The following is a 24,921-nucleotide window of genomic DNA, read 5'->3' on the forward strand; positions in this document are numbered from 1 at the left end:
AAAAGAATGGGAAAGGGCTGGGGATGTGGCTCAAGCGGTAGCGCGCTCTCCTGGCATGTACCACATAAAAATGGCATGCACCACATAAAAATGTTGTGTCCACCGAAAACTAAAAAAGAAATATTTTTTAAAAAGAGAGTGGAAAAGAACAGAATGAGACTTCTCTTTTGAGACTTCTCTTTTTCTCTCCTTCTGTGTGTACACACGTGTGTATGGGTATGGTGTGGTGTGTGTGTGTGTTTCTTTATGTACGTGAGCTTGGTTGCTTAGTCTTAGAAGAGACTATTTCGAGTTCTGATACTAGATACGTCCTTCCTGATATCCAGGTGTCCCTTCTTTATGAAATTATGGAGGCAGTAGCCAATAGGTTATAGTGGATTTTCCCCTTTTTAAAATATTTCCATTTTAAAATATTCTTAGCTGGCAAAATAAATATGTAAAAAAAATAATTGGAAAACAAAAAACAATGAAAATTTCACTTTTTTGTAATGAATGGTAAAAATCATTCTTTACAACACCAAGCAGGCCCAGAAAGATGTTTTAAGAATACAGCATATAAGGAGAGGCAGCTGAGCCAACCGGCCCTCACCAAGAGTGTGCTCACCTCCAGCCAGGAAGCAGACCTGTAGGGCAAGAGAGAAGTGCTTGAGGAGGGGCCCAGAGCTCTGCACCCAGATGCGGTGTGGACACTGACACATGCTGTTTCATTCATTGCTTTCAGCCTCTTATGCTAGATAGTGCTAGTTCCATTTCATAAGGGAGGCTCAGAGAGGTTGATATTTGCACAAAGTCACACAGTGTAACTTGAATTCCCCAGGCTTTATAGACCTGTGTGTGCAAATGAGGAGGTGACATCCGCATCAGTCCCCAGCAGGAAACCTCAAGACCATAGCACCAGCCTCCACCATCTCCCTCCATTAGTTTGGGGAGTCCCAGGGAGGGTTATACCATGAGTTCATGAGTAGGTATTTACTCAAGGCCCTCACTAAATGTCTGGAGCTGGTCCAGTCATCATGGAACAAGGACCCTGCCAGGTGCTTTTCAGAGAGAGACTCCAGATTAGCAAGACCATTGCCATCTTGTGATTTTGGTGGACCCAGGCATTTTTACTTTTTCTTTGTTCATTAAAAAAAATAATAGGAAATCACATTTTATAACTATGTTCCTTTAAATATTAATATACTAATATTATATATTAAAACATATTCCTGGACCAAAGGTTTAATTTTTTTTCTTGTGATTTTAAAAGAAAGCATTTTCATAGGTGCCAAAGGAATCCCATGGGTGACTACTGGGCCCTTTGCAAGACGCTGAAGTGTCAGTCCCCTGGCCACTGCCCTTCTCTGTTTCTTGATTGACCCATGGACACCTAGGTAGATTGCTTGCTTCTGTGTCTCTCAAAAACCTGTCGTCAATGTCCCTTCACCTTCTACTAAGTCTTGCCATTTTTCTCTTGTTATAGGTGTCAGAATAGTCCCCAAGGTAGAGCTAGGAAAATCTCTTTTCTGCTGAGACACCTGTACACATTGCTTCATCCTCAAAGCTTTTTGTCCCGTATCAAATTATATCAAGACTGGAGTGAGTGGCAAACACACAACCTGACACTGACTGTGTGTTAGCCCAGCTGAGACACAATCACAGATATGCACATGCTCAAGGGCACACTAGCAAGTTCACCCTCTTTAACTCCGAGGTGGCCTCTTTCTGTTCAGCCAGGCAGCCAATGATTGGAGCATGCCCCATATTCTGGGAAGGAGCATTCTCATTTATTACAGCTCAAAATGAGTTTGTCTTTCTCCGTCTGGCACAAAGCTTTGAAAAGAATGATGACACGGGACATTTCAGGAGAATTTGCAAGGATCGCTAATAAGTACTGCACGTCTAGGTCTTTGAATGAAAATATTTTCTTCTTCAGAACTCTCCAAGCTCAGAATCACCCCCCTGGCAACACTTCATGTCCTGCATGTCTTTGGAAATCAGTTTTTGAGGAAAAGTAAATGCAGTAAGAATTTGTCTATAGCAGCATGTTTTTTTTTTGAAAGAGAAAACCTCTGGGGGAGAGGATAGAGAGATTGCTAAGGGTAAAGTTTGTAGGTCATGAGATAAAAAAGTAAAGTTGTCTCCTTCTACCCTGAAGTCCCTAGAGAAAATTTAGGAGATTTATGACATGGTCCTTCTTTCTTGGGTCCATTGAAACGGCCGCTGGCAGGGTTCCAACCTTGCAATGCTAAACAACGCTATCAAAGATCAGTGCTTCCCGTTACCTCTGTACCCTGAGTGTGGGCTTTTTGTTTTAGCTCATGTTATGGATTTGCATTTGCCAATCCCATGGGGCTGTGACAGATTGAACCCTAGAAGTGGATACCTGGGCTCTCAGAAGTGATGCTTATCATCAGGAGACCAGGAATGTGGATGCATCAAAATAAACATATCCTGTGGTGGGTCAGCAGCCCAAAGTGCCTGCCATACCTGTGCTAAGGCACGTTGGCGTACACTTGACAGTTTCAAAGAAAACCATGCATTAATCTGGCACATAATAAAATTGTTGTTTAGTATGTGTTTCTTTGATCACTTGAAAGTTTGGATTTTGTTTGGGGGATTTACCAGCCATTTCAGTTCCATCATGTCAGGCTCCCTGGGTCACAGTGTCTCTGAGGTCAGCCTCCTATTCTGTCGGTTGATCGTTTTTCACATTTTCGCCTCTCCCATGAAACTCACATCTGATTCATCTTGTAATTAATATCTGGAGTAGTGTCGACTCCCCTAATGGAGCATGCTCTTGGGCTCTCAAATCGTGCTCTGTGACATTCAGCTCATTGCTCTGGGGCTGTAGGCAATAGAAACAGAAAAGATCCCTGAGCTTTTCATTTTCTCCTGCATGCAGGGCTCCCTGCCAGCCACCTCTGAATCTCCACCAGCTTTTTCTCTGAACAAAATCCTGTCCACTGCTAAATATAGTTTTTGTAACACAGTAGTAGAAAGAAGGTGCTTTCAATTTTTAACTCTAGACTGAGCAAGGAGCAATTTGCATAAGAAGCAAAGTTAGCCATGTATGAAATCTGGTCTCCTTCATTGAGCCAAGGACATTAAGGATCAGGGAGATTATGTGACCCATTCCTGTCATACAAGCAATGAAATTCCAGTTATCCAGCAATGAATTCCAGCTTTCAGTAGGTGCACTGTCCACCCGCAACCCTAGGTCTGGGTAAACAGATCATTCCTAGGTACGAACAAGAGACACTTGGTTCCTACAGGTGGGAAATGGCATCTAGGTCCTGATTTGCCAGATCAAAATGAGGACACCAAGCAACAGAGAGATCTCTTTCTGATTTCATATAATTTTTAAAATTTTAGTCACTTTTCTCAACTGGAGTTGCTAAATCCCTTCTGAAAATGATCCTGACCACAAACCCTCCAAGTGACACTGTGGCACTCTCCACACACCAGCTTCCAGAGACTCCTCACTATGACTTAGTGGCAAATGCAAGTGGCTTTGGGGACCAGGACAGCGTGTCAAGAGGCTGGGGTAGGACCAAAGGCAAGCCATAAGCAAAGGCTTCATCCACTGTGTTCACTGTTTCATCCAAGGACCTGGAGCATAGTCTACATACCACAGGTCCTCAGTAACATGTGCAGAATAAGTGGCAGGGACTGCAGAGAACTGGGAAATGTGTAGCTCACAGAAGGCATTCTTGTCAAAAAGGAAAAAAAAAAAAGCATGCCAGCTTGCATGTCTTACAAAGTGTTGTCTATGAACAGAATGGGACAATCACTTCAATGCACTATTGATGTCCAACCTACCCTTTGATATCATATTTTTAGTTGAAGTTAGAATCCTTCTATTCAAATGTCTTTCAGGTTCTTCCCATTAATAACCTTGGCCCTTTAATGCCCCTGGATGATTAAAAATGTGTGTACATTCTCACACTATCCATCATCCTAAGATGGCTTAACTTTTTTCCCCCTGAACTTCTTAGTCCTGTGTCTTTCTTTCCAAAAGATATGCAAAGGAATTTCATCTACCAAACAAGGTGCCAACTTTTTAAATACATATCTTATTTGCTAAGAGAAGGATCATAAATCCGTTTTTCACACCTACAATGCTGACTTTTCTAAAATGGACATCAGCAAACAGAGATGGCTAATTCACACCAAAATCATTTTGAACCCAACTCATCTCCAAAATCTGCCACATGAAGTTATAGGGTCCTGGATAGGGGAGATGCCCTCTGCAGGTTTTACTGAAGGCGAAGCATCACGTCGACTCTTTCCTTGGATGCTGTCCTTGTTCAGATGGCTCTGCATGGTCTTCCCTTGATCTCATTCCCCTGACAACCCAGATACAAATTTTTTAGTATGGAGTAAAGCCCCTTGAACCAAAAGGAACACAGCTGTCAGGTCTGACATCTGTTGTGGGACAGGCATATTAGAAAAGAGGCCTCTGGGCACTAGTGCCCTCACCCAAGGGTAGGAAGCCATGTGCACCCATGTGGAAGCCCAGAGGCTTCTAGCTGTGAGCTCAGCCACGAATTTATCACTTAACCCTTCCAATCTCCTGCAGAGTGGGAGGGCTATCAGAATCCCCCTCCAGTGAGACAAAACATACAGTAGAATCCACCTAGAGAAACAAAGATGCCAAAAATCAAGCTGTACGTATTATTAATACTTTGGACAGGATACACGAGTCAGATAGCCCACCAAAAGCATTACCATTTTAGATCATCTTGAAACACTTTGCTGGAGAAACAAAAGTGCTTGTGGACACTATTTGATGCCTAATTTACAAACCCTATGATGGGGTAAACAAACCTGTCTGCAGATGGAAATCCTAACTGCCAAGCAACATTTAGCTCCGTTTATACATCTCAGCAGGACGCCATATGTTCTGATAAACTCAAAGATTGCAGATGATTCTTCATGGTTGAAATGCCTCTACTGCACTAATAATCTGAGCCTGGTTCTGGGATGATTGTAATTTTGAACCCAACTCATCTCCAAAATCTGCCACATCAAGCTATAGGGTCCTGGATAGGGGAGACGCCTATCTTACGTTGAATGTGAAAGCTGGAAGTGACCTGTCAGTTAGGAATATGTTCAGACACAAATAACAGGAAACCTGGACCACAGTGGCTTCAACAGAGAGAGAATTCTATTCTTAATTTTTTTTTTTCATGCAACCAGATCAGCAGAGGCTGGTGGTGGCTCCCTAGGGTTCAGCTAATCCACTGCTGTCTGGACCCCGCTCTCTCAGTCCTTCTGCTCTCTCTTACTCAGCCCTGGGCATTTATTCTCCCTCTTCTTGGCTCATGAGCTGCTTATCTATCTTCAAAGCAGAAACAAGCTGAGGTAGGCGGGGTCAGCTGCAGCTATTCCCTTGAACAGGAAAACAAAGGCTTTGCTAGAAACCCCCTTAGTGGGCTTCCCCTTCAGGCTCAGTGGTCAGAACTATGTCACATGACTTTCTCCAGGGAGGCTGGGAAGCAGAGGGTCGTTCTCCTGTTTGCCTCTGTGGTGGAGGAAAGCAAGGGAGAGCAGGCTTGAGACCAGGTATGTGAGTTAGCATACCCCCACAGGGCCGCCGTGGAAGCCTTTGCCAGGACTTCAGTTGACTCCGTATTCTCAGTGCTCTTTTTTACACTCCATTCATCTCCCTACAGATGACATAGTGGGTTCCAGAAATGGAAAGTAACTTGGCCAAGTTTCCATTACGAGAGAAGTTAGAGCCCCACCTGGAGTCCAGGTCTTCGACTCCTAGTCCAGACAGCTGCCCTCAGTTCCATACTCTCTGTGTGGTTTGAAGTTCTACTGAGGAAGTAGACTATCATCCAGAAAATCAAGTAATGGATGTTAAACTATCATCAATGGGCAGAGGACAGGCAGCTCCTACTTCCTGCCTCCGAATAGGCAGTAATTCATTGAGAGTCACAAGAAGCCAGGGCAAGTCATACCAGGCCTCCTCTAAGTTCCCTTCTGCCGTGGAGACTTTTTATCTTCTCGTCCCTTGGACACATTGATGTCTGTGTGTTATTACAGAATCAAGCTCAGGATGAGTGCCACGATGATGTAGCATTTCTGTGTCATTGTTTAATGTGCTGTTCTTGTCTTCTGTCCCCTTCTGTTATTGGACCAAACAGAAGTATTCTGCTGTTTCTCTCTGCAACATCTCCACAGAAGTCCTGAAAGTCATCAACGCCACAGAGGAGTTGATAGCGGAGTCTACAGGGCCCTGGGAGCTCCCGCCAGTCCCTTCGGACCGAGAAAAGGGGACGTTTCCTCTTGGGACCGACCAAGTGAAACTGGATGAACAGCTGACTTCCCTGGAAGAAAATGTAAGAGGGCGTGGGTGTGCCCAGTCTAGGGTGAAGGTGTGCAAAGGAAGAAACGGGTGATGCTGTAGACCGTCACGGAGCACAGGACACACACACACACACCAACAACACCGTGACCTGTGTAGTCTCAGGAAGGGGCTTAGATGGGGTCCCCGGAAGCAGATCCTGAGATGAAGATTTGATGCAAGTGACTAGCAGGGACATTCTCCCGGGAGAAGCTGGCCAAGGAATTGTGAAGGGAAGGTAAAGGGGAAAAGCCAAACAGAGTAGATCCAGAGTAGCTTCAGCCTGATTCTGCCCTGGAGCTCTGAAGTGTAACGTGTCTCAGAGTTGTCCTGATCTAAGGCAAAGGAACTGGCACTCCCTCCAGCCAGCAGGCACATTGGTCTCTGCACCCAGGCAATGTGACTCCAAAGGAAGTCCTCTGTATGGACTCAAGATGTTGATAACAAAGGCACACGGAAGTTTAGGGACAGGGATGGTATTTTAAAAATCATTCAATAGCACAGGTTAAAATATAAGGAGAAAGACTTTAATAAGGCTGATGGCAGTAGATATAGGGACCACTGCAATGGGGTCTTCCAATGAGAAGGAGAGATTGGGCTCTGCCACTAGCTCAATTCTGAATATAGCATGGGCAAATAGGGATTCATAGCTAAGGAGCAGGGTGAGAGTCACTAGATAGAAAAGTCACTAAAAGGAAACCTCAGATGTAAGAGCAGTTCTAGCTAAATCCACAGGATTCTTGCTGAAGACAGTCCAGGGAAGACTGGACATCCCCTGGGAGATAAAGGGGGAGGAACCTAATTAGATATTGAGATGATCAGATCCCAAGATGGGGGATTCTAGCTAAATTAAGCAGGATTCTTTGGCTAAAACTGGGTTTTGTAAAGAAGGACACAAATAGGAGAAGGTTCAGAGCCTGACTAAAGGTTGGCCAAGCAAAAAATCTTGGTCAGGGGAAGTATGTGGAGAATACGAGATCCAAGGAGATCCAGATGGCATATTGGCAGTTACCACTGCAGGGAATGAGGCTTGCTGCCAAAAGAGGCCCCGTCATTACACCTGCTTGGCTCTGCTCCCCTAACGGAAGACACCAACACCAGAACCTGTCTCTTACTGAGCCTTCAGGTGCCATTAAAAGCAGGAAGCCTGCCGCCTTTCTCCTGAGGCTTCCAGTTCACTCCAGAGTGACCCAGGTCCTCTGAGAACTGGGGAAGACCCTGCTGCACTACCTGCATCACCTTCTGACCACACACAGATCCTAGACTCTACCGTCACTCCCCTTCCACCTCCCTACCCCTTTTCTCAACCTACCTGGCTGATCAAGAGGAAAATGCCTAATCCCAAGTATATTTAAAATATATATTTCTTCTCTGGAAAGAAAATATTTAGGGCAATACATAGCTCAAAATAAATACCCCATAAACATTAGATATTCATATTTCAGGTATGTCGCCAACCAACCTCTAAAATATCATGTTAAGCCAGACACGGTGGCGTATATCTGTGATCCCAGCAAGTCAGGAGGCTGAGGCAGGAGGATCACAAGTTGGACACTGACCTCAACAACTCAGTGAAACCCTCAGCAACTTAGCAAGACCCTGCTGCAAAATAAAAAAATAATAAGGACAAGAGATATAGCTCAGTGGTAGGGCTCCCCTGGGTTCAATCCTTAATACCAAATATAAATAAATTATGTATATATTTATACATACATATATAGTGTATAGTTATGTATATATGCAATTTATTATATGTAGTTGATAACTTTCATAATTTATTATATATGTATGTAAATATATATATTCACACACACACACACACACACACATGAACACATATATATACATAAATCCACCATTAAACTACACAAAGGAATAAGTTGTTAAAAGTCATTCCAGCCTTCATAACAGATGCTCTTTCTCTCATTCTAGGACAAGTACGCATTTGCTACTTTCAAGAAAAAGACATTTAAGAAAGAAAGGAAGTAAAATAAGTCTCATTGGTGATTATACTTTGCCAAAAATTCATCCATTTTTACTGCAGGGTAGTGTCCCCTGCCTCCTTCATCCTGTTTGTATGTGATGGTCTTCTGAGGACCCTCCATAGGCTCTGGGTCTTTGGTGGTGCCAGCTCCTCCATTGCCTGAAAAGAGCCTGCAGGAGAGTCAGGACACAGGGGAGGAGTGGAACCTACCCGGCTTCTGCAAAGGAGGGTGGGGTTGGGGGGGAAGGTGCGGATACATCTGCCAGGAACTGATTTTTCTACCCTCCTACTTGTGAGAAAAGAAAGAAGGAAAAATTAATTCTTGCATATAAATATCCACAATTATTGCTGAGTATTTTCAGCACATGTCTGATGATGAGAATTTTCCAATACTCTAAACCCAGAGTGACACAGAGAGAGATCTGGACATTAGCCACTCAGATCATAGTCACTGTCACCTGTGGATGTGCCCTTCCCACAAAGCTGTATCACACCCAGGCAGGTGATTCATCTTTCCAGACCAGCAGAGTCAGCCCTGCCTTTGGAGCATGACCGTGAATGCTCTTACCAGAAATCAGCAACTGTTAGTACAGGCATTTTTTTTTAATAAAGTTGCAATGACAACAAATCAAAATGACTCAAGGTGAAAAATGCCAGTATTCATATCACTTTTAAAAGCTGAGAGCTCTCTCCCCTTGGACTGCCATAAAAACCTAAGTGTTTATCTATCTGGCTGCATCCCTCACTTTCCATCTTTCTGCTCATTCATCTGACTCCCATTAGACCAGCCCTATTGACATTTTGGATTGAATAATTATTTTGTGAGGACCTGTCCCGTGCATCGGAGGCAATCAGACAGCATACCTGGCCTCTGGCACTAAGCTGCCAGTAACAACTCCTTCCTACTCAGGGCAATCAAAAACATCTCCAAGCATTGTCAAAACATTAAGGGACTGGAGAGGGGGCAAAATCATCCCCAGATTGGAAACCAGATACACAAATTCCTTCAGAACAAGATCTGCTGTCTTTCTCATCTGTCGCCTAGTCTTCAGTTCAGAGCCTGATACAGCCAATGTTTACTGATGTATGATTGCATCAGATGAATGAAGCCCTTTAAAAAAAAAATTTGAAAGAAAGAAAGAAAGAAAGAAAGGAAAGAAAGATTGATTTTATTTCAGATGCACAGGGGCTCTGTTCTTTAAATGTGTCTGTGACATGGTTTCTTTCAGTGCCATGGTCCTAAGACTCACAGAATAATTGATGAGATTAAAGTAAAATATGATTCTTCAGGAAAGCAATGTTTTTTTCTTTTTTTTCTTTTTTTACAAAGTATGATAGCTGGTGCGTAATTTCTGTAACACCTCAATTTAAATGACAATGGTCAGTTTTCACAGTACACATAAAACACAGTGGGCCTTTTCTTTCCTCTCCAAGGAGCACACTGAAAAGTGTCTAGCCTGTGCTGAGTTTTCTTTTTGTAAGCTCCTTTTATTGGACACTATGTTTGGGGGGATTCATTAACATTTTTTTTATTTTTTTTTTAGTTGTGCATGGACCTTTATTTTATTTATTTATATGTGGTGCTAAGAATCCAACCCAGTGCCTCACACATGCTAGGCAAGTGCTTTACCACTGAGCGACAGCCCCAGCCCTCGTTAACATTTTCAATTCAAAACACATTCACTTAGGATGGATTCAAGAGGTCAGAAGACCCAGCAGGGTCCCGTGGCTCAAGGCTGGATTTGGAGTTGACTGCACCCCGATCCAGCACCTTGCATGCCACTCCCATTCCCTAACTGCTAACTGCCTCCTTCTCCTCCTCCTGCTTCCCCATCCTCCAGCTTTTCAAATCTCATCTCTGAAGAAACACAGTCTACGTTCCTTTGAATTCTGAGGATGTTTAATCAGAGAAGGGATGACTTTAATTCACCAGATCACAGAGTCCTGGGCAGGTTGCTCCGTTGGTCTGTCTCCAGGTTGGAATTGAGTTGAGCAGCAGGAGGCGGCCAGAGCTGGTTCTTAAACTGGACTCTGGGTGCGGCTGATTTAATTAAATCCTGGCTTTTGTCCATTGGGGTTGTAAAGAGCTCGCCTTCATTCCTTAGCCTCCGTCTACCTGCTGAGGAACCAGGGACTGTCAGGAATAGAAATAGCCACACTATTCTTTCCTGAACCTTGGCCACCGAGTGCCAGGACTCAGATGAAAGAGAACATTTGGTTGAGAATATTCACCTTTAAAAAATGCTTCTGAGGCTTTCAGAACTGCATAAGATAAAGAAATACCACATTCATATATGCAGTCTACAAATGTTCAGAACTGCTGTTAGCCCACTTAATTAGAGGGGGGATGGGAGTTTTAGATCCTGGAGCCTTTCAGCTTTGACTCCTCTCTCCTGCTGCCTGGTGTTAGGTATGAAATCAGCTCTTATCTCCCCTAAAGACAGCAGTGACCTGTGCTAATCCTAACCTGGCAATAGCACACAATGGGGGCTCGGCTCCTTGAGCAGAATGCCTGAGTGTCTCTCTCTCTCTCTCTCTCTCTCTCTCTCTCTCTCTCTCTCTCTCTCTCTCTCTCTCTCCTGGTATTTTAAATTCCTGCTGTGAAGAGTTCTGTTGTACTTGCTCTGGTCTGGCTGGGAGAGGAGCGGTTCAAGAGGGCACTAGTAAGTGAGGCGAGGACAGAGTGACAGTATGCCACAGGGTCAAAGGGCAGGGGTAGAAGAGAGTGGGACGACTCCTCAGGCAGTGTAACCAGAGCCATTGGAGACCTGGAGTGGGAAGAGTCGAGGCTACCTGGAGAAAGCTCTGACCATGGGGATGGGCTTCCACCAGAACTTTGCTTCCTACAGGGAAAGAAATGTTTTCAACTTCTCCCTACTCCTACCTTTACTCTCCGGCTGGTATCTGCCATTGGTCAAAGCCATCCCAGCCAGCCAGGGAGCCAAGTTCACATAAGTCAATCAAACAGGGAACAAAGCAGGAATCAGCAGAGAACAAGAACAGCTATTCAGACCTCAGGTGTGACTAGTAGCAGCAGCGGCCTTATGGATTCACACAGCGGGGTGAGTGGGAGAGATGAGATGAGCACCAACCTCGTTTTCATCTTTGCTGTATGACACAAGCAACTTGGTGGGTCACACTCCCCAGCCACAGAGGCAGTGGGGGCAGTCCCAGTTTTCTTGTAGCTCTGCCCCATATTGCCCCATGTAATATATAATAGTGGCCTCAGATGCCGTGGAACTGTCCCATGAGAGCCCAGCTCTGCCACCAAGTCCAGGACCCAGCAGAGGATGGTGGTCCTCCTTCTTAAGCTCTGTGTAACACTGACAGCAGCAGAGAGGATATAGAACTCGTGTGGGTGGTCATGGTTACTCAGGTGCTTCTCTGCCCCCAGAGAGCAAGAAAAAAAATACTATCAGTTACTATCTTATCTCGCGTCCCCTGAAGTGTATTTCATGGAAACCAAGCCCAAGGAGATGCATCTCGGGGGCCAAATAAGTTTGGGAAATTTGCATACTCCTTCCAGGAAAATTGAGAAACATATTAACCCATAAGTCCTGCAGTAAAGAAATCTGGTTAGTGCACTTTATTTTAGGGCATTTGACTATGAAGTCCTTCCTTCATGAAATACCTAGTTTCAAACCCTGAATGACTTTGAAAGAAAGACTTGTTGAACTAGGAGCCAGCCAGTGGGGTCACCAGTGGCTAGAATTCGAAGAGGATATAGATTGCTTAAACAAGATAACCATAGTTCTCAAAGAATGTGGACCTTGACTAAGCAATCAACTGCAGGTGAACATTCATCTGGTTGCTAGAATAACGTTTCCACGTGCTTTCCATTTGTTATCACGTGGCATGTAACTTCTGTCTTTTCAAACCAGCAACAGAGCCAATATCAAGCCCATCTAGAACCACAATAACTGTAGTATGTTTATGCTAAAATTCGAAATTTAGAACACAGCAACATTCCAACTAAGATGAGGAAGCACTGCATCATAGGGCAGGGAGGGGAACAGGATCTGGGATCAGCCTTCTTGGGCTCACTTCCGGCTTCCACCTTTTCCCAGAGATGAGAACTGGGAAAGTCACTGAGCTTTCTTAAGACATATAAGATATTCTCATGTTTAACATAGTGATTGCTATGGTCCCTACCTCAAGGCTTGCCATGAGCACATTAAATAAGATAAGTCATATAAAATCCTTAGCTCATTCCTGGCCCAAGAAATACCTGCCACCATCATCATCCTCACCATGACGACCCCCACCAGCACCTCCATCACCATCCTGCAGTCCTTTGGGCACCGCCATTACTCTGGCCAGAAGTCTGGCTGGAAGTTCCTGTTCAGCTGGTGTCTGTGACAAACCACTCAATGTCCCCTTCCTCCTCATGCCAGGAAAGCAGGTTTTTAGGGAGCACAAAGTAAAGCTGAACATTCTGGCCTTACTGAGGACTTGGAGAAGAAATAGCCTATGATCATGTTCAAAATGTGAACAGCCATGGGTGACTACAGTCCTACGGCATGACAATAATTGAATTTTGCATGTTTGTGGTAAAATGAGGGTTCCAAAACCAAAGTCATGTTTATCCTTTGCCACACTTAAATTGTTCATTTCGTTTAAATAGTAATTCCAAAGTTTGCTTCACAGTTTAAAAACTCTAAGTTTACACTTTAAAGTGTGTTATTAAGATAAATTTACCTTTTTATGCAGATAAGGGAAAGTATTTCAAAAGTATAATAAACTCCAAACTGCCCTGCCTTTCTCTCCCCACCCCACCCCTCCTTCTTTCTCTCTTTCTCTCTTCTCCTACCTCCCCAGCCCCTTCGCATCCCCCCCAACACCCGACTCCCCACCTTTATTTTTTCTTCTCCTGTCAAGAGAAGTTCTTTTTTACCATAAGAGATATGTTTTTTGAAGAATTTCTCCACTTGAATTCCTTTGAAGCAGTCATCATGTCTTTCATTTGACAAAGAACAAGTGGCTATCTTAAACTGTGAAGATCTTTTAGAAACAGAATTTCCCTAATACAATAAAGAAATACAAAAGGATAAGCTGAAATGTGGCCGATAGCAGCAGACGTTTAATTCACTAATTCACAGCCCCCTAGGTGGCTGGGTAGTCATTTGATGTTGGTCCATTGTGTCCATCACTGCAGGAAGTTCCCACAGCCCAGATAAATACACCTGGTGAGGAGATGCAGTCAAATTCATTTTCATCCACCCTCTACCTGCCTCTGCTCCACTTTGAAGTGTTTTGTAAAATTGCCAGTTTAAACACAGATGAATGAATCATGCCCAAGGAACTGACAGAATAGGAGCATCTCAGGGTTCTTTGCCTCCTCGCTGATACTCAGCCATCACTTGGTGCTTGACTCCTGCGCTGAAGCATTTGGCTCTTCCTCAGCTCTGTTCTATTTTTAACTCCAGTTACAGGAACTGTTGAAGTCCTGACCAGGCACTTCATTCAGATCAACTCTAAACTGCAGTGATCATGTTTTAGAACTTTACATACATCCATCACACCTCCAGAACTTCTCTTTAAGTACTTTCCTTCTTTAGATACATCTTGTTCCCGTGTCCTGGGCTATTTCACCACATTATTGATTAGGCTGAGAAAGTGTTTGTCACAAAAATTCCCACTGACTGGCATCCTTTTGTCTGAATTATTCCAATGATTCTACTTTCTGTTTGTCCACTTTCAAATTACTACCTGATTTGCTCATTTTCATAGTTCCCCAAAATTATCCTAATTGACAAATAGATTCTACATGCTTCTCTTTAACATCCTATTTTTTCTAAGAAATGAAGTTTTTCCCTACTATACCCCTTAGGTTCATTCTAATTTCCTTAACCTGTTTCAAATAAGCAGAAGGTCATTAGTCAAGCTCAAAATTTGTAATTATTTTAAGTCAGTTTCACCCCTTTCATGTTTTCTAAATTTTTCTCAATCACTAAATACCAACCAAAACTTTTTTTCTTTTCTTATCTTTTTTTTTTTTTTTAATACCAGGGATTGAACCCAGGGGTGCTTAACCACTGAGCCACATCCCAGGCTGGTTTTATTTATTCATTTATTTTTTTATTTTGAGACAGGCTCTCGCTAAATTGCTCACATCCTCGTTAAGTTGCTGAGGCTGACTTTGAACTTGTAATCCTCCTGTCTCCACCTCCTGAAAGGCTGGGTGGTGCACCACCATTTCTGGCCAACCAAAACTCTTACCGAGAAAAAAAACCATCACAAGTTTTTTTCTTGATACTGGTTTTTATAAATCACTGGACAAATTCATAATTTACACAGATCATTCTACGTATTTTGTCCTGTATTACCAAAATCAACTTGCAAATTTTTTTTCCTTGCAGGAAAGTTGGAGGGGACAGGAGGTATGCTTGACATGGGAGTGACAAGATCTCATGCTACCACTTAAGTGTGAAGAATGTTTATAAATGGGGGTTCTCATCCCTTTCCTCCAGTATTGAGCGCAGTTCTCTCTCACTTCCTTGAATCATGGGGGTCCCTGAAGGAGTCCCACCAGAACCAGCTCTGCAGACCTGAGTTCAAAGGCCATGTTCTCTCTCCAGGTGTACCTGGCAGCTGGCACTGTGTATGGGCTGGAGGGGCAGCTGAGTGAGCTGGAAGATGCTGCCCGCTGTATCCACAGTGGCACGAATGAGACTGAGTTGGAGGCTCTGGAGGACCAGGTGGCAACAGCTGCAGCGCACGTCCACCATGCTGAGCTCCAGGTGAGAATTCTCCTTTCTGTTCAGAGTGCACCTGCAAGGAAGAAAAGGCTCTTCTTGGTGGAGAATTCCACCAAATCCTACTTTTTAAAGTACAGCCTTCTACTCTCCCAAATTATGACTGTGTTAACACATCAGATCTCCTTTAAAATCTTATACTAGTTTCCTCTTGACAACTTACCTGACCCAAACCTGGATCTCCTTTCTTTCTTTTTTTTTTTTTTTTTAAATAGGGATTGAACTCGGGAGCAATTGACCACTGAGCCACATCCCCATCCCTATTTTGTCTCTAAATAAAAATTTGAGTTGCTTAGCACCTGGCTTTTGCTAAGGCTGGCTTTGAACTTGCAATCTTCTTATTTCTGCCTCCTGAGCCACTGGGATTTCAGGTGTGCACCACCACACCCAGCTCTGGATCTTTCTATGAAGATTCCCATTTAATTCCAAGGCCCTCACCACATTGTTGCTTGCTCAAAGCCAGTTTTCCCCATCATAGACTAAAAGCCCCATGAGGACAGGACTATAGCTGACTAGCTTAACTTAGCAATTCCAGTGCCTAGCACAACATGGGACACGTGGTAAAAATGGGACGAGTAAATGACTGTAATCAGATAAATAGATTTCTCAGGCCAATATTTTGCAGGAGGAATAGGCAGGATTTAGATACGGTTGTTTCAGAATTGATCCCTGTAGTCTCTGTAACTTGGTGAAGATGGTTGTTGACAGTTTTCTTGGATATTCTCTTGACCTTTGACTATGGATCAGTACTGATCATGAACAGAACAACTAATCCTCAAACTGGGGTTTGTGGACATGCTCTTAGGAGCCCATGTCAGGTTTCCATTGTTGTTTGTTTGTTTTTTGTTTTTTTTTTCCTTTAAAAGGAGCCCATATGCTGCTCGGGTTTCAGAAACACTGGTCTCTGCAGCATAACTTCAGTACTAGACCCCTGGTTCAAAATATTTCCATACTTTGCATCTTAAAACTGCATCTTTGGTAGCATTGTGGTCAATAGACACCAACTCAGTATTTGAAAGATGCTGCTCCTCTGAGTACTGGCTTTTGACTTCCAGGCATAGAATCCAACTCTGAGCTCATTGCTTTGGCTCCCAAGAAACTGAGTTGAGTTGGTCATACACTTTTAGCAAGTGTATGGCTCATTGAGCATGCAGTCTTAAGATAAGATACAGGCAAAACCAGCCCTCAATACTTTCTTTATTCTCTCTTTGTTCTTTGTCTTCTGGACTAAAACTTGATCATTTGAGTGCTCCTTACTCCAGAACCTGACAGTCAGTAAATTAAAGGCCAACACACTGCTTTCCCATTTACTTTAATCTCTGAGAAAGGCCCTTCATCAAAATTGCTTCCAGAGAAGAATTTGATCTTCTAATCCACATCAGTTGCAAATGACTGATAAGATCTTAACCTGAAATTTTTCTCAGAGATTTGTGCAATTTATTGGCCTATAAATGAAAGGAATGCAACCCTCAATATGAAATTTGAGGAGTCAAACGGGAAGGCATCTGGGAGGCCAGGGAGGGGCCCAGCCTCATAGTGACTCCTTCTGGAAGTTGGCTGTCGGGCAGCTTACCTTGCATTCTTTCACCAGCTACCATAGCTTGGTCTTCACATAGCTCTTCTTCCTTGTCTAACCAAGACTGCCTGCTTTGGGCAGGGGTAAGGGAAGCATCTTCCATATTAACTGACTCTTCAGGTTTCAACTGTGCACCTCCTATAGCACCTTATCCCTGTAGATTTTGTCCAAAGATGCCCTCAGTAAATGACAGCAGAAGTAAGATTTGTCTTGAGCAGCACAAATTGTAGAGGGACTAGGGAGGCACAGTGGTCTGGGAGTGGTCCACACACATATTGGCTGGTGGCCTGCTCTGGCTACCTATCTGATGCCCCAGCAACACCCAGGTAGCACCATCTCAGCAAAAGGTCTGTGATTCCCATCTCTCCACTCCATTCCATGGTATGCTGTTGGATATGTCCCTTAGTCCTTTGAGCCACAGTCTCTCCGTCTGTAAAAATAACGGTAAAGAGAACAGTCCCCACTTTCTAGAATTATTTCGAAGCATGAATGAGTTCATGTATTTAAGCACTTATCAGAGTGCACTTTTCTAAGAGCAGGGACAGTGCCTTCTTCATCCCAGAGGAAGGGGAGGATCAGGGCTCTTCCTGGGCACTGAGTGAGCTCTTGCTCTCTACATCTGCCTTCAGAGTCTTGGAAAGAAATCCGAGCTCTCTGACCTTCCCGTGTTGCAAATGAGGAAAGTGATGCCCAGAGAGAGGAGGGAACTTCTCAAGGCCACTTGGCCCCTGAATGGAAGAGATGGTTTTTGGTCTGGGATCTGCTGGGCCTTGCCTGTAAATCCTCATGCTGTGGCTTTGGATTCATAGAATTATGGAAGAAGAAAGCAAGATCTTTAAATTATACTTGCCCTTTAAAGTTCAAGAGTTGCCTCCTGCGGAATCTGAATAAGTATTTTTTTTTTATGTTTCTGTAACAAAATAATTGAGGCAGAGTGCTTTTTTTACAGAAGTTTATTTAACTCACCGTTTTGAAGACTGAAAGTCCAAGAACAAATAGCACCATCTGTTTGGCCTCTGGTGAGGGCCTCATGGCAGATGGCATCCCAACACCAGAAACACAGATGCAGAAGAGATCAAAGGGTGTAATGGTTTGGATCTGGTTTAAATGTGTCCCCCAAGGGTTTATGTGTTGGAGTATTCATTTGTTTGCTATAAACACAGAACACTTTTTGTGTATATGTAACAATTAACCCCACTATTGTGTACGATTAGAATGCACCAATTTTTTAAAAAAATTTAAAAACTCACAACACTTTTAACAAGCATAACCCCCAGTGTGGCAATGTGGAAAGAGGTGAGGCCTAGTGGGAGGTCCTTAGGTCACTGAGGGTGCTGCCCACAGAAGGAATTAAGGTAGTTCTCATGGAATCCCTGAGTCAGTTCCCTTCAGAGGATTGTTGTAAACAGAGCCAGCCTGGCTCCAGCCATCTTTCTCTAGCTTCCTGTCTTGGGATGTAATATATTACTCCCATACATGTTCCCACTGTTATGACACCATTTGATATCCACCATGATGTGACACAGCCAAGAGGCCCTCACCAGGGTGAGCTGATCCCAATGTCCTGCCTTTGGCTCTCTAAAACTATGAGCTAAATAAAACTCTTTTCTTTATAAAGCTAGCCTATTTCAGGCATTTGGGGATAGTAATGAAAATAGGGTAATATACATGGTGAAACAGGAAGCCAGTGGGACTCGGGATTGCTTTTTTTAAATAACAGTTCACTTTTGTGGAAACTGACTGGGGTCCTGGAAAAACTACAACAGTCCCTTGCAAGGGAAGCACCCCCAATGACCTAACCAACTTTCATTAGGCTCCACCTCTTAAAGCTTCCTCTGCCACCTCCACACCACCACACCACCACACTGAGGACCAAGATTCCAGCTCTAGGAGACACACTCAAACCATGTCCAAACCATAACAGAAGTCTTCCTTGACCATTCCTCCCCACCCCATGCCCATCTAGGTGGCTCTAGGCTAGCTCTCCCATAGTGGCCTGGCTTCCATTTATCCCTAGGCATACTCTGACAGAGTTATTAACACACTCTAGAGCTACCAAACTAGCAATTTAAATTCCTAAAGAAAAGTTTGTATTTTATCTTCTCATTGCAACACTAAATAGAGAAATGCTTGGTAAAAGTTGAATGGATGAATGTGCATGTGTCAAAGCAGATGTGTTCTTTATAAACTCCAAACGCTTTTAACAAGGATTCTTTCTGTACCTTCTCCCCACCAATCCCGTCTTTCTGTTGCATGAAGATTTCTGATATCGAAAGCCGGATTTCAGCCCTGACCATTGCAGGCTTAAACATAGCACCGTGTGTGCGCCTCACAAGAAAACGGGATCAGAAGCAAAGGAACCAGGTGTGTTTGTCCCTTGCTCCCTCTGGTGGAACATTGCATGAGCTGGATAGTGCAAAAGATAAGATATCTTTGGCTTTACCAAGTTGTATTGATTGCCGTGTCGTGTTTGTAGGTACAAACCATAGACACATCAAGGCAGCAGAGGAGGAAACTACCCGCTCCCCCAGTGAAAGGTAAGCTCAAACCAGAACCACAGAACTACCAAAGGACGAAGGCTGAATTGTTTCCTTTGAGTAGCTCAGAGATCTGAGTTTGAGGACCAGATACAATGAGGAATTCGCACCCAGCTTTGTCCTTATCTTGACTTTGCTTCTGGTCACCCCAGAAGCAAACACTGGGACAAGGATAGAAATACAAGTTTATTTAGGAATTGGTTCCAAGGAAGCACTGGTGGGGGGAGGGGGATTCAGGGAAAGGAAAGATAGGAAGCCAATACAGGTTAATTGGTAAGTTACTTCTTTGGGCAAATGAAGCTAAATCCTCCTGGGGACTTCGGGAAGACAGTGTTGACTGCAGCTCAGAGCTTCCTACCTACAGGGTAGGAAGATGGTGTGTTCGACCTTCCACTCTCATCTATTATGGCTGAGGGATACTTTTTAATGCATGAACTTCCTGGTACTTCTGAATCTTCCAAGAGAGTGGTGGTGCTTGAAGTTGGATGCTGTTAGAATGTGCTGGAATGGTGACCATTGGGAAGAAGTACAGAGGACACCAAAAGCATCTTCCACAGTGCGCCACCAGGAAGGGATTCCAGTGGTGCCAGTCAGGTCACCCTGTGTTCATGTTCAGCCATTTCCTTGGATTAAGGAGCCCATAAGGATGATGCCAAACTAGAAATTTGGATTTACAGTAGGGGAGTAGAAAGTCAGGAGATGTGCATTTGAACCTTGCTTTTATCTCTTGGCATTCAATAAATATTTATCCAATGTTTACTTTAATAGTCTATAAACCACCCCCCTATTTTGGACAGTTAAAAATTTATCACGGTTCCACAGTCCTTTAACTGAAACCTCAGATCTCTTGGTGTTCTATAATTGCTTGTGTACCAGGGAACATGGTGTCCAGGCAGCATCTGACAGTCAAAACACAAATATCCTTACGGCAAAGGGTGAGGACATTCACACTCCTCATGCTGGACAAGAACCTTCAGTGGCCACAAGTGAGTTCAGGTCAGGTTTTGCAATCAGACGATTTTTGACTCCAAACTTATAAAAAACGTGCAGATTTTACAGCTTCTTATATTTTTTCAGGATTGCAAATAAGAATTTAGGGATTGTGGTGGTTTATCCCTGAGATACCTTTTCCCAGATAGCCACCCATGATGCCTTGACTTATTTGATCCATCATAAAAATAAAAATGTACAGGAAGGAAGTGCCAAGTCTAGGGGAAAAAAAAAAAATCTGAGTGATTTGACCACCTCGTCTTTCTTCCTTACTAATCAGTGCATCTTCTGGGTAATGTCTATTCCTTTTTGTTTCCTTTTAGCTGAAAAAATGGAGGCATCTTCAGTGACCACCATGAAGACATTGAACCACAACTTTATCCTCCAAGGCTCCTCAACCAACGAGCCCAAAGAAAGGAAAAGCCCCGCCAAGGATTTGATGGTAAATGTCATCATCTCTGTCCTGTTGCCCTTCCTTTCACTCTTGATGGATCTCCATTCCGTAGTCTTCCTTCTGTGGCTCCTTTAACAGAGCCCCCAGGAAGCATCCTTTCTGCCTGGCCTCCAGGCCTATTGGGTGTGAGGGGATAAGGGTCTAAGAGAGGGGGAATGACATCCACCTGGTGGTGGTCACCTCTTCATTATCTCCTCTCAATTATATCTCCAGCTCTTTAGAGAAACCAGGTTTGATATGAGAGAAATAAAAATATGTGTGTAAGGTCTGGGTGAGGTGTAGGAGTCCTTATTCTGTTTTGGATCCAGATTCACTCTTTCCTCAAATTTCTTGTTAGCCATTAATGTCACTTTCCTTAAGAGTCGGCAGTGCCCCTAAACGTGGCAAAGGTGCGGACCGTAGATAATTTGTACCAACTCTAGAGATCATCAGGAGAGGGTTCAAGGATCTTTTGCTTAAAGACCAACATAAGCATCAGAGTTTCAGCAGATGCTGAGTGCTGCTTGCACAGGAGTGGTGATCCAGCTAAGCTGCCTTAGTGACACTTGTTGCGCTGAGGGCAGGTCACGTCTGGGAGGATGAGACTGAAGTGAGAGCAAACTTGCTCTGTTGCCTTCTGGGCATCACCAGCCTCTCCCTCCCTCTTCCCCTCCACCCTGCACAGTCCCTCTTGTGAACATGGAAGTGCCAGGTGTTGGCATCATGGAGGACACAGCCATTCCAATGTGACCCCAAATGGCAGCAGAGCTGCTCGTCGCCCCTTCCATGGTCAGCCAATATCCCTGACCTTTCACCTTGTTCCTGCCCGTGACTTCCAAGAGCCAAAAAGATGCTTTCTCATACTTAAAGGGCAGACCACGAGAGTCAGGGAAGGAACAGGTTATAAAAAACATGGCTAATGACCCTTCCTAGAGATAGCACGTAGGCAGTGGTTGCTGGGAGCTGAGGAGGTGGGGAAGAAGAAGAAACTGCTGATGGTTAAGGGGTGACTTCGGAGTGATGCCTATGTATGAAAACTGGACAAAGGTGACGGGCAGACAATCCTGTGAACATACCAAAGCCACTGGATTATTTGCTTGAAAATGGTTAGTTTAATGTTGTGTGGCTCTCACTTCGATAGATGATTTTGAGTAAAATAACAATAAATGTCCTTAAAGGAATACACACAGGTTAAAAATGAAGCAAGGCACAATATGCACTAAACAACACACACACACACAAAATAAAAATCAGCGCAGAATATTACTTTCGAGCAAAGTAGAACTGAAGACAAGATGTATTCAGATAACATGCTGAGTGAGGATGTTTTGATTTTGATGAAATAGGAGAGTGGCCCGTCTTGATTCTGCACACAACAGAACAGCACAATCGACCGTGGTGGTTAGTGATTTTAAAACTCTCCTATCAGCCTTTGGCAGTCCCAGTGCACTGGAAATAAATACCAATTAGAGATCTGAATAGGGTTGAGGTTTTTTTTATATTTTTTAGTTTTAGGTGGACACAATATCTTCATTTAGCTTTTATGAGGTGCTGAGGATCCAACCCAGTGCCTCATGCGTGCTAGGCGAACGCTCTACTACTGGAGCCAAAACCCCAGCCCCTGAATGGGGTTGTTATTAAGCTTTGATTAAACATTTTTCTAACATCATACTCTACAGATTAAATTTTTAAGTTTCCATGGATCATTCATAAAAGTTGATTTCATACCAATTCACAAAGAGAACCTCAATGAATTTCAAAAAAGTAGAAAGTGTAAAATCATTTTCTATGATCATAGTGCCAAACATAATCAATTTGCCAAGCAGTTGGTGACAGTGTGTTCCATATGTCACCTCAGGAGCCCGCCCTGGAGTCTGCTGCCCTGTATTAATGCCACCGGAGTTCCACTGCCAGTGACCCACTGCCTCCGGCCATACACAACAGTGCCTTGACCCAACAGCCATCGAATACCGTATGGATTTCCACCTGAGGAGAGAGCCTGGGGTGGCCACAGCATTCCACTGCACAGGGCTGTCCTGATACCTCACCCAGAAAGCAGCCTCAGACTTCAGCATTGCGGTCTTGCCCACTCTCTGCCTTAGGCTTCCTGGAGAATCCAAGACAGCAAACCAAGATGCTGGCTTCCAACGGCAGAGCTCCATGTTCAAAAGATGCATCTTTTCCTGGTTTGCTTTGCTACTACTGTGTGTTGTCTGTAAAAATCTTTTTTGTTTTTCAGTCCCTTTGATTCAATGAGAATTCTGTGTCAACCATTTGTCCCATGGAAAATTATTGGAGGGGGGTGGAGGGAAGGGAGATGGAGATTATCATTTAATTCCTCATCAACATAACCACATCTCTCACAGGCATCCTTGTCTTACAGATGCCAAGGGGGAAAGTGGAAAGGCCCCCGTAGCGAGCACTTAGGACGGTGTAACTTGGGGGTCTCTCAACCATCAAGCATGCAGGTGTCCCTTAGCTACCTCCTCCTCACCCACCTCATTACCAGCGATTCCCCTTGCTTTACAGTCACAGGCCACAGAATGGAAAGCCCTGACTCGTCCCCATCATGCCAGGTCCATCTGATACAATGTCTTCTTAAGAATTTGGGGTTCCTCCTCAGACTTACTGAGAGTGTCCTCACTCAGAAGTGGAGAAGGGGTGGAGGAAGACCACCATTAGCTCAGCTTTTTCTAGGGCAATGTCCAGAATCAACATGACTCCGTTGAGCCATGGCGGCACCTCAATGAGTTTTGGGTAAATGAATTCATGCAAAATATAACCGCGTACGAAAACTTGTGTCCTCCAACATCGATTTCCTAATGAATATTCAGCACAGCAGCAAAATGACCTTATGGATTTAAAAAAAAAATGGTTAGGGAATAGCCTTAGAAAATTTGAAAGTATGAAAAGAATCAAGAACAAACTGAGTTTAAGGGACACAAGAATTGACACTCAACTGCATGTTTATGGCCTGTTTGAATCTGACTCAACTGCATGACTGTTTAGAGTGTATTAATACAAGCAAGTGGAATTGGAATTTCACTCAATTAATTGGGCATTAGCAACACGTTTACATGTTTTTAAGTGTTTGCTCCTCATTGATTATGGATCTGAGGAAGGAGGCAAGGGAATAAGGTGACTAGAGTTTATTACATGCCAGCTCTAAAGAAGGCAATGTTCTCATTTTAATCTCCATAGCATCCCTATTTCAGTAAGTATACCCATTCTTCAGATTTGATAACCAAGGCCAGAGAGGTTAATCTGCCAGAACCACACCTGTGAGCTAATTATGATTAGAATGCCTCCCAAAAGCCTGCATTGTCTTCGGCCTCTCTGTTCTTTAGCTGCCAAGTACATTTCCAGCCCCGACTGGCTGCTGAGTTGTGTGTCCTGATCCACTCCTGATGGGGGTCTCTGTATCTTCCAATAATACTCCTTGCTGATGCTGTGTATGTGTTATCCAACAGAAACGACTCCTTTGAAATAAGTAAATCTTTGGCTTTTTTGTTCTGTTGGTGTGATTCCAAGCAAAAACAAACAAAAACAAATTTCGAAAACACAACAACAAAATCTGACTTCCAACTAGAACGTTTTCTTTAAGAGGCATGAAAAGCAACTCTTGTTGTGTTCCAGTGTTAAACTCTTCAGTTTTCTTTGACAAAAACGTGTACTGTGTAAGCCTTGCAAAAAAACAAAACAAAACAAAAAAAACAAAAAGAGGCCTGCTCCATGGCATTTGAACTTTTATAAAGGTTTCCTTGTGCCAAATAAGTGCAAAGATTTAATTTACTATTAAAAACCATAAGCATATGTTATAGTTCCAAAAGAATTATTTTGTCATCAAGTGATTTTGATCTTTAGTGTCAATATTTATATTTAGATTAATTTTATAAATGAAAATATTTTAATGGTTTAAGAAAATTAGGACAATATCTTTGATGACCTCTGAGATTTATGCTTGCCTTCATGTTATATGCACATTGCCAGGAACTACTGTCAAGAGAAATGATAAAGAAGTAAAAGTCATTTATGAAAATAGTTTGCACGTGTGTGGATTTTTGTCTGTTTCTCGGTTAAAGGAGCCCAGACAAAAGAGTAGAGGATAGAGAAGACAGGTGACCAGCAATTGCACTGATCCAAAAAGCCTGTCGCCCCCACCTGCCTTCCCAGTACACCACTCACCCACTGCAGATTCTTCTGGTCTCAGTGACCACCTCCAATTGAGCAAAAAGAGTAGTTCTCAAGGAGTATAGTGTGATGTGATTTTGCACCCTCACCCCATTTGACAATATTTGGAGATATTTTTTAT

At 43.5% G+C, this 24,921-nt stretch overlaps 1 protein-coding gene across 1 annotated transcript in view; it reads left to right on the top strand.

Moving 5' to 3' along the window:
• The window catches only part of Myrip (myosin VIIA and Rab interacting protein), a 320,799-nt gene extending 296,149 nt beyond the window's left edge, over positions 1-24,650 (top strand). Inside the window, exons 12-17 of the mRNA XM_026401622.2 lie at positions 6,135-6,329; positions 14,897-15,058; positions 18,909-19,013; positions 19,126-19,186; positions 20,500-20,618; positions 22,468-24,650. Of these exons, the coding sequence (XP_026257407.2) occupies positions 6,135-6,329; positions 14,897-15,058; positions 18,909-19,013; positions 19,126-19,186; positions 20,500-20,618; positions 22,468-22,500 (675 nt within the window). The 3' untranslated portion in view covers positions 22,501-24,650. The remainder of the gene's footprint in view (positions 1-6,134; positions 6,330-14,896; positions 15,059-18,908; positions 19,014-19,125; positions 19,187-20,499; positions 20,619-22,467) is intronic.
• The last annotated feature ends 271 nt before the right edge of the window (positions 24,651-24,921 follow it).

This window comes from Urocitellus parryii, chromosome 3 (genome assembly GCF_045843805.1).
Source record: "Urocitellus parryii isolate mUroPar1 chromosome 3, mUroPar1.hap1, whole genome shotgun sequence".
NCBI classification, from domain to species: Eukaryota; Metazoa; Chordata; class Mammalia; order Rodentia; family Sciuridae; genus Urocitellus; species Urocitellus parryii.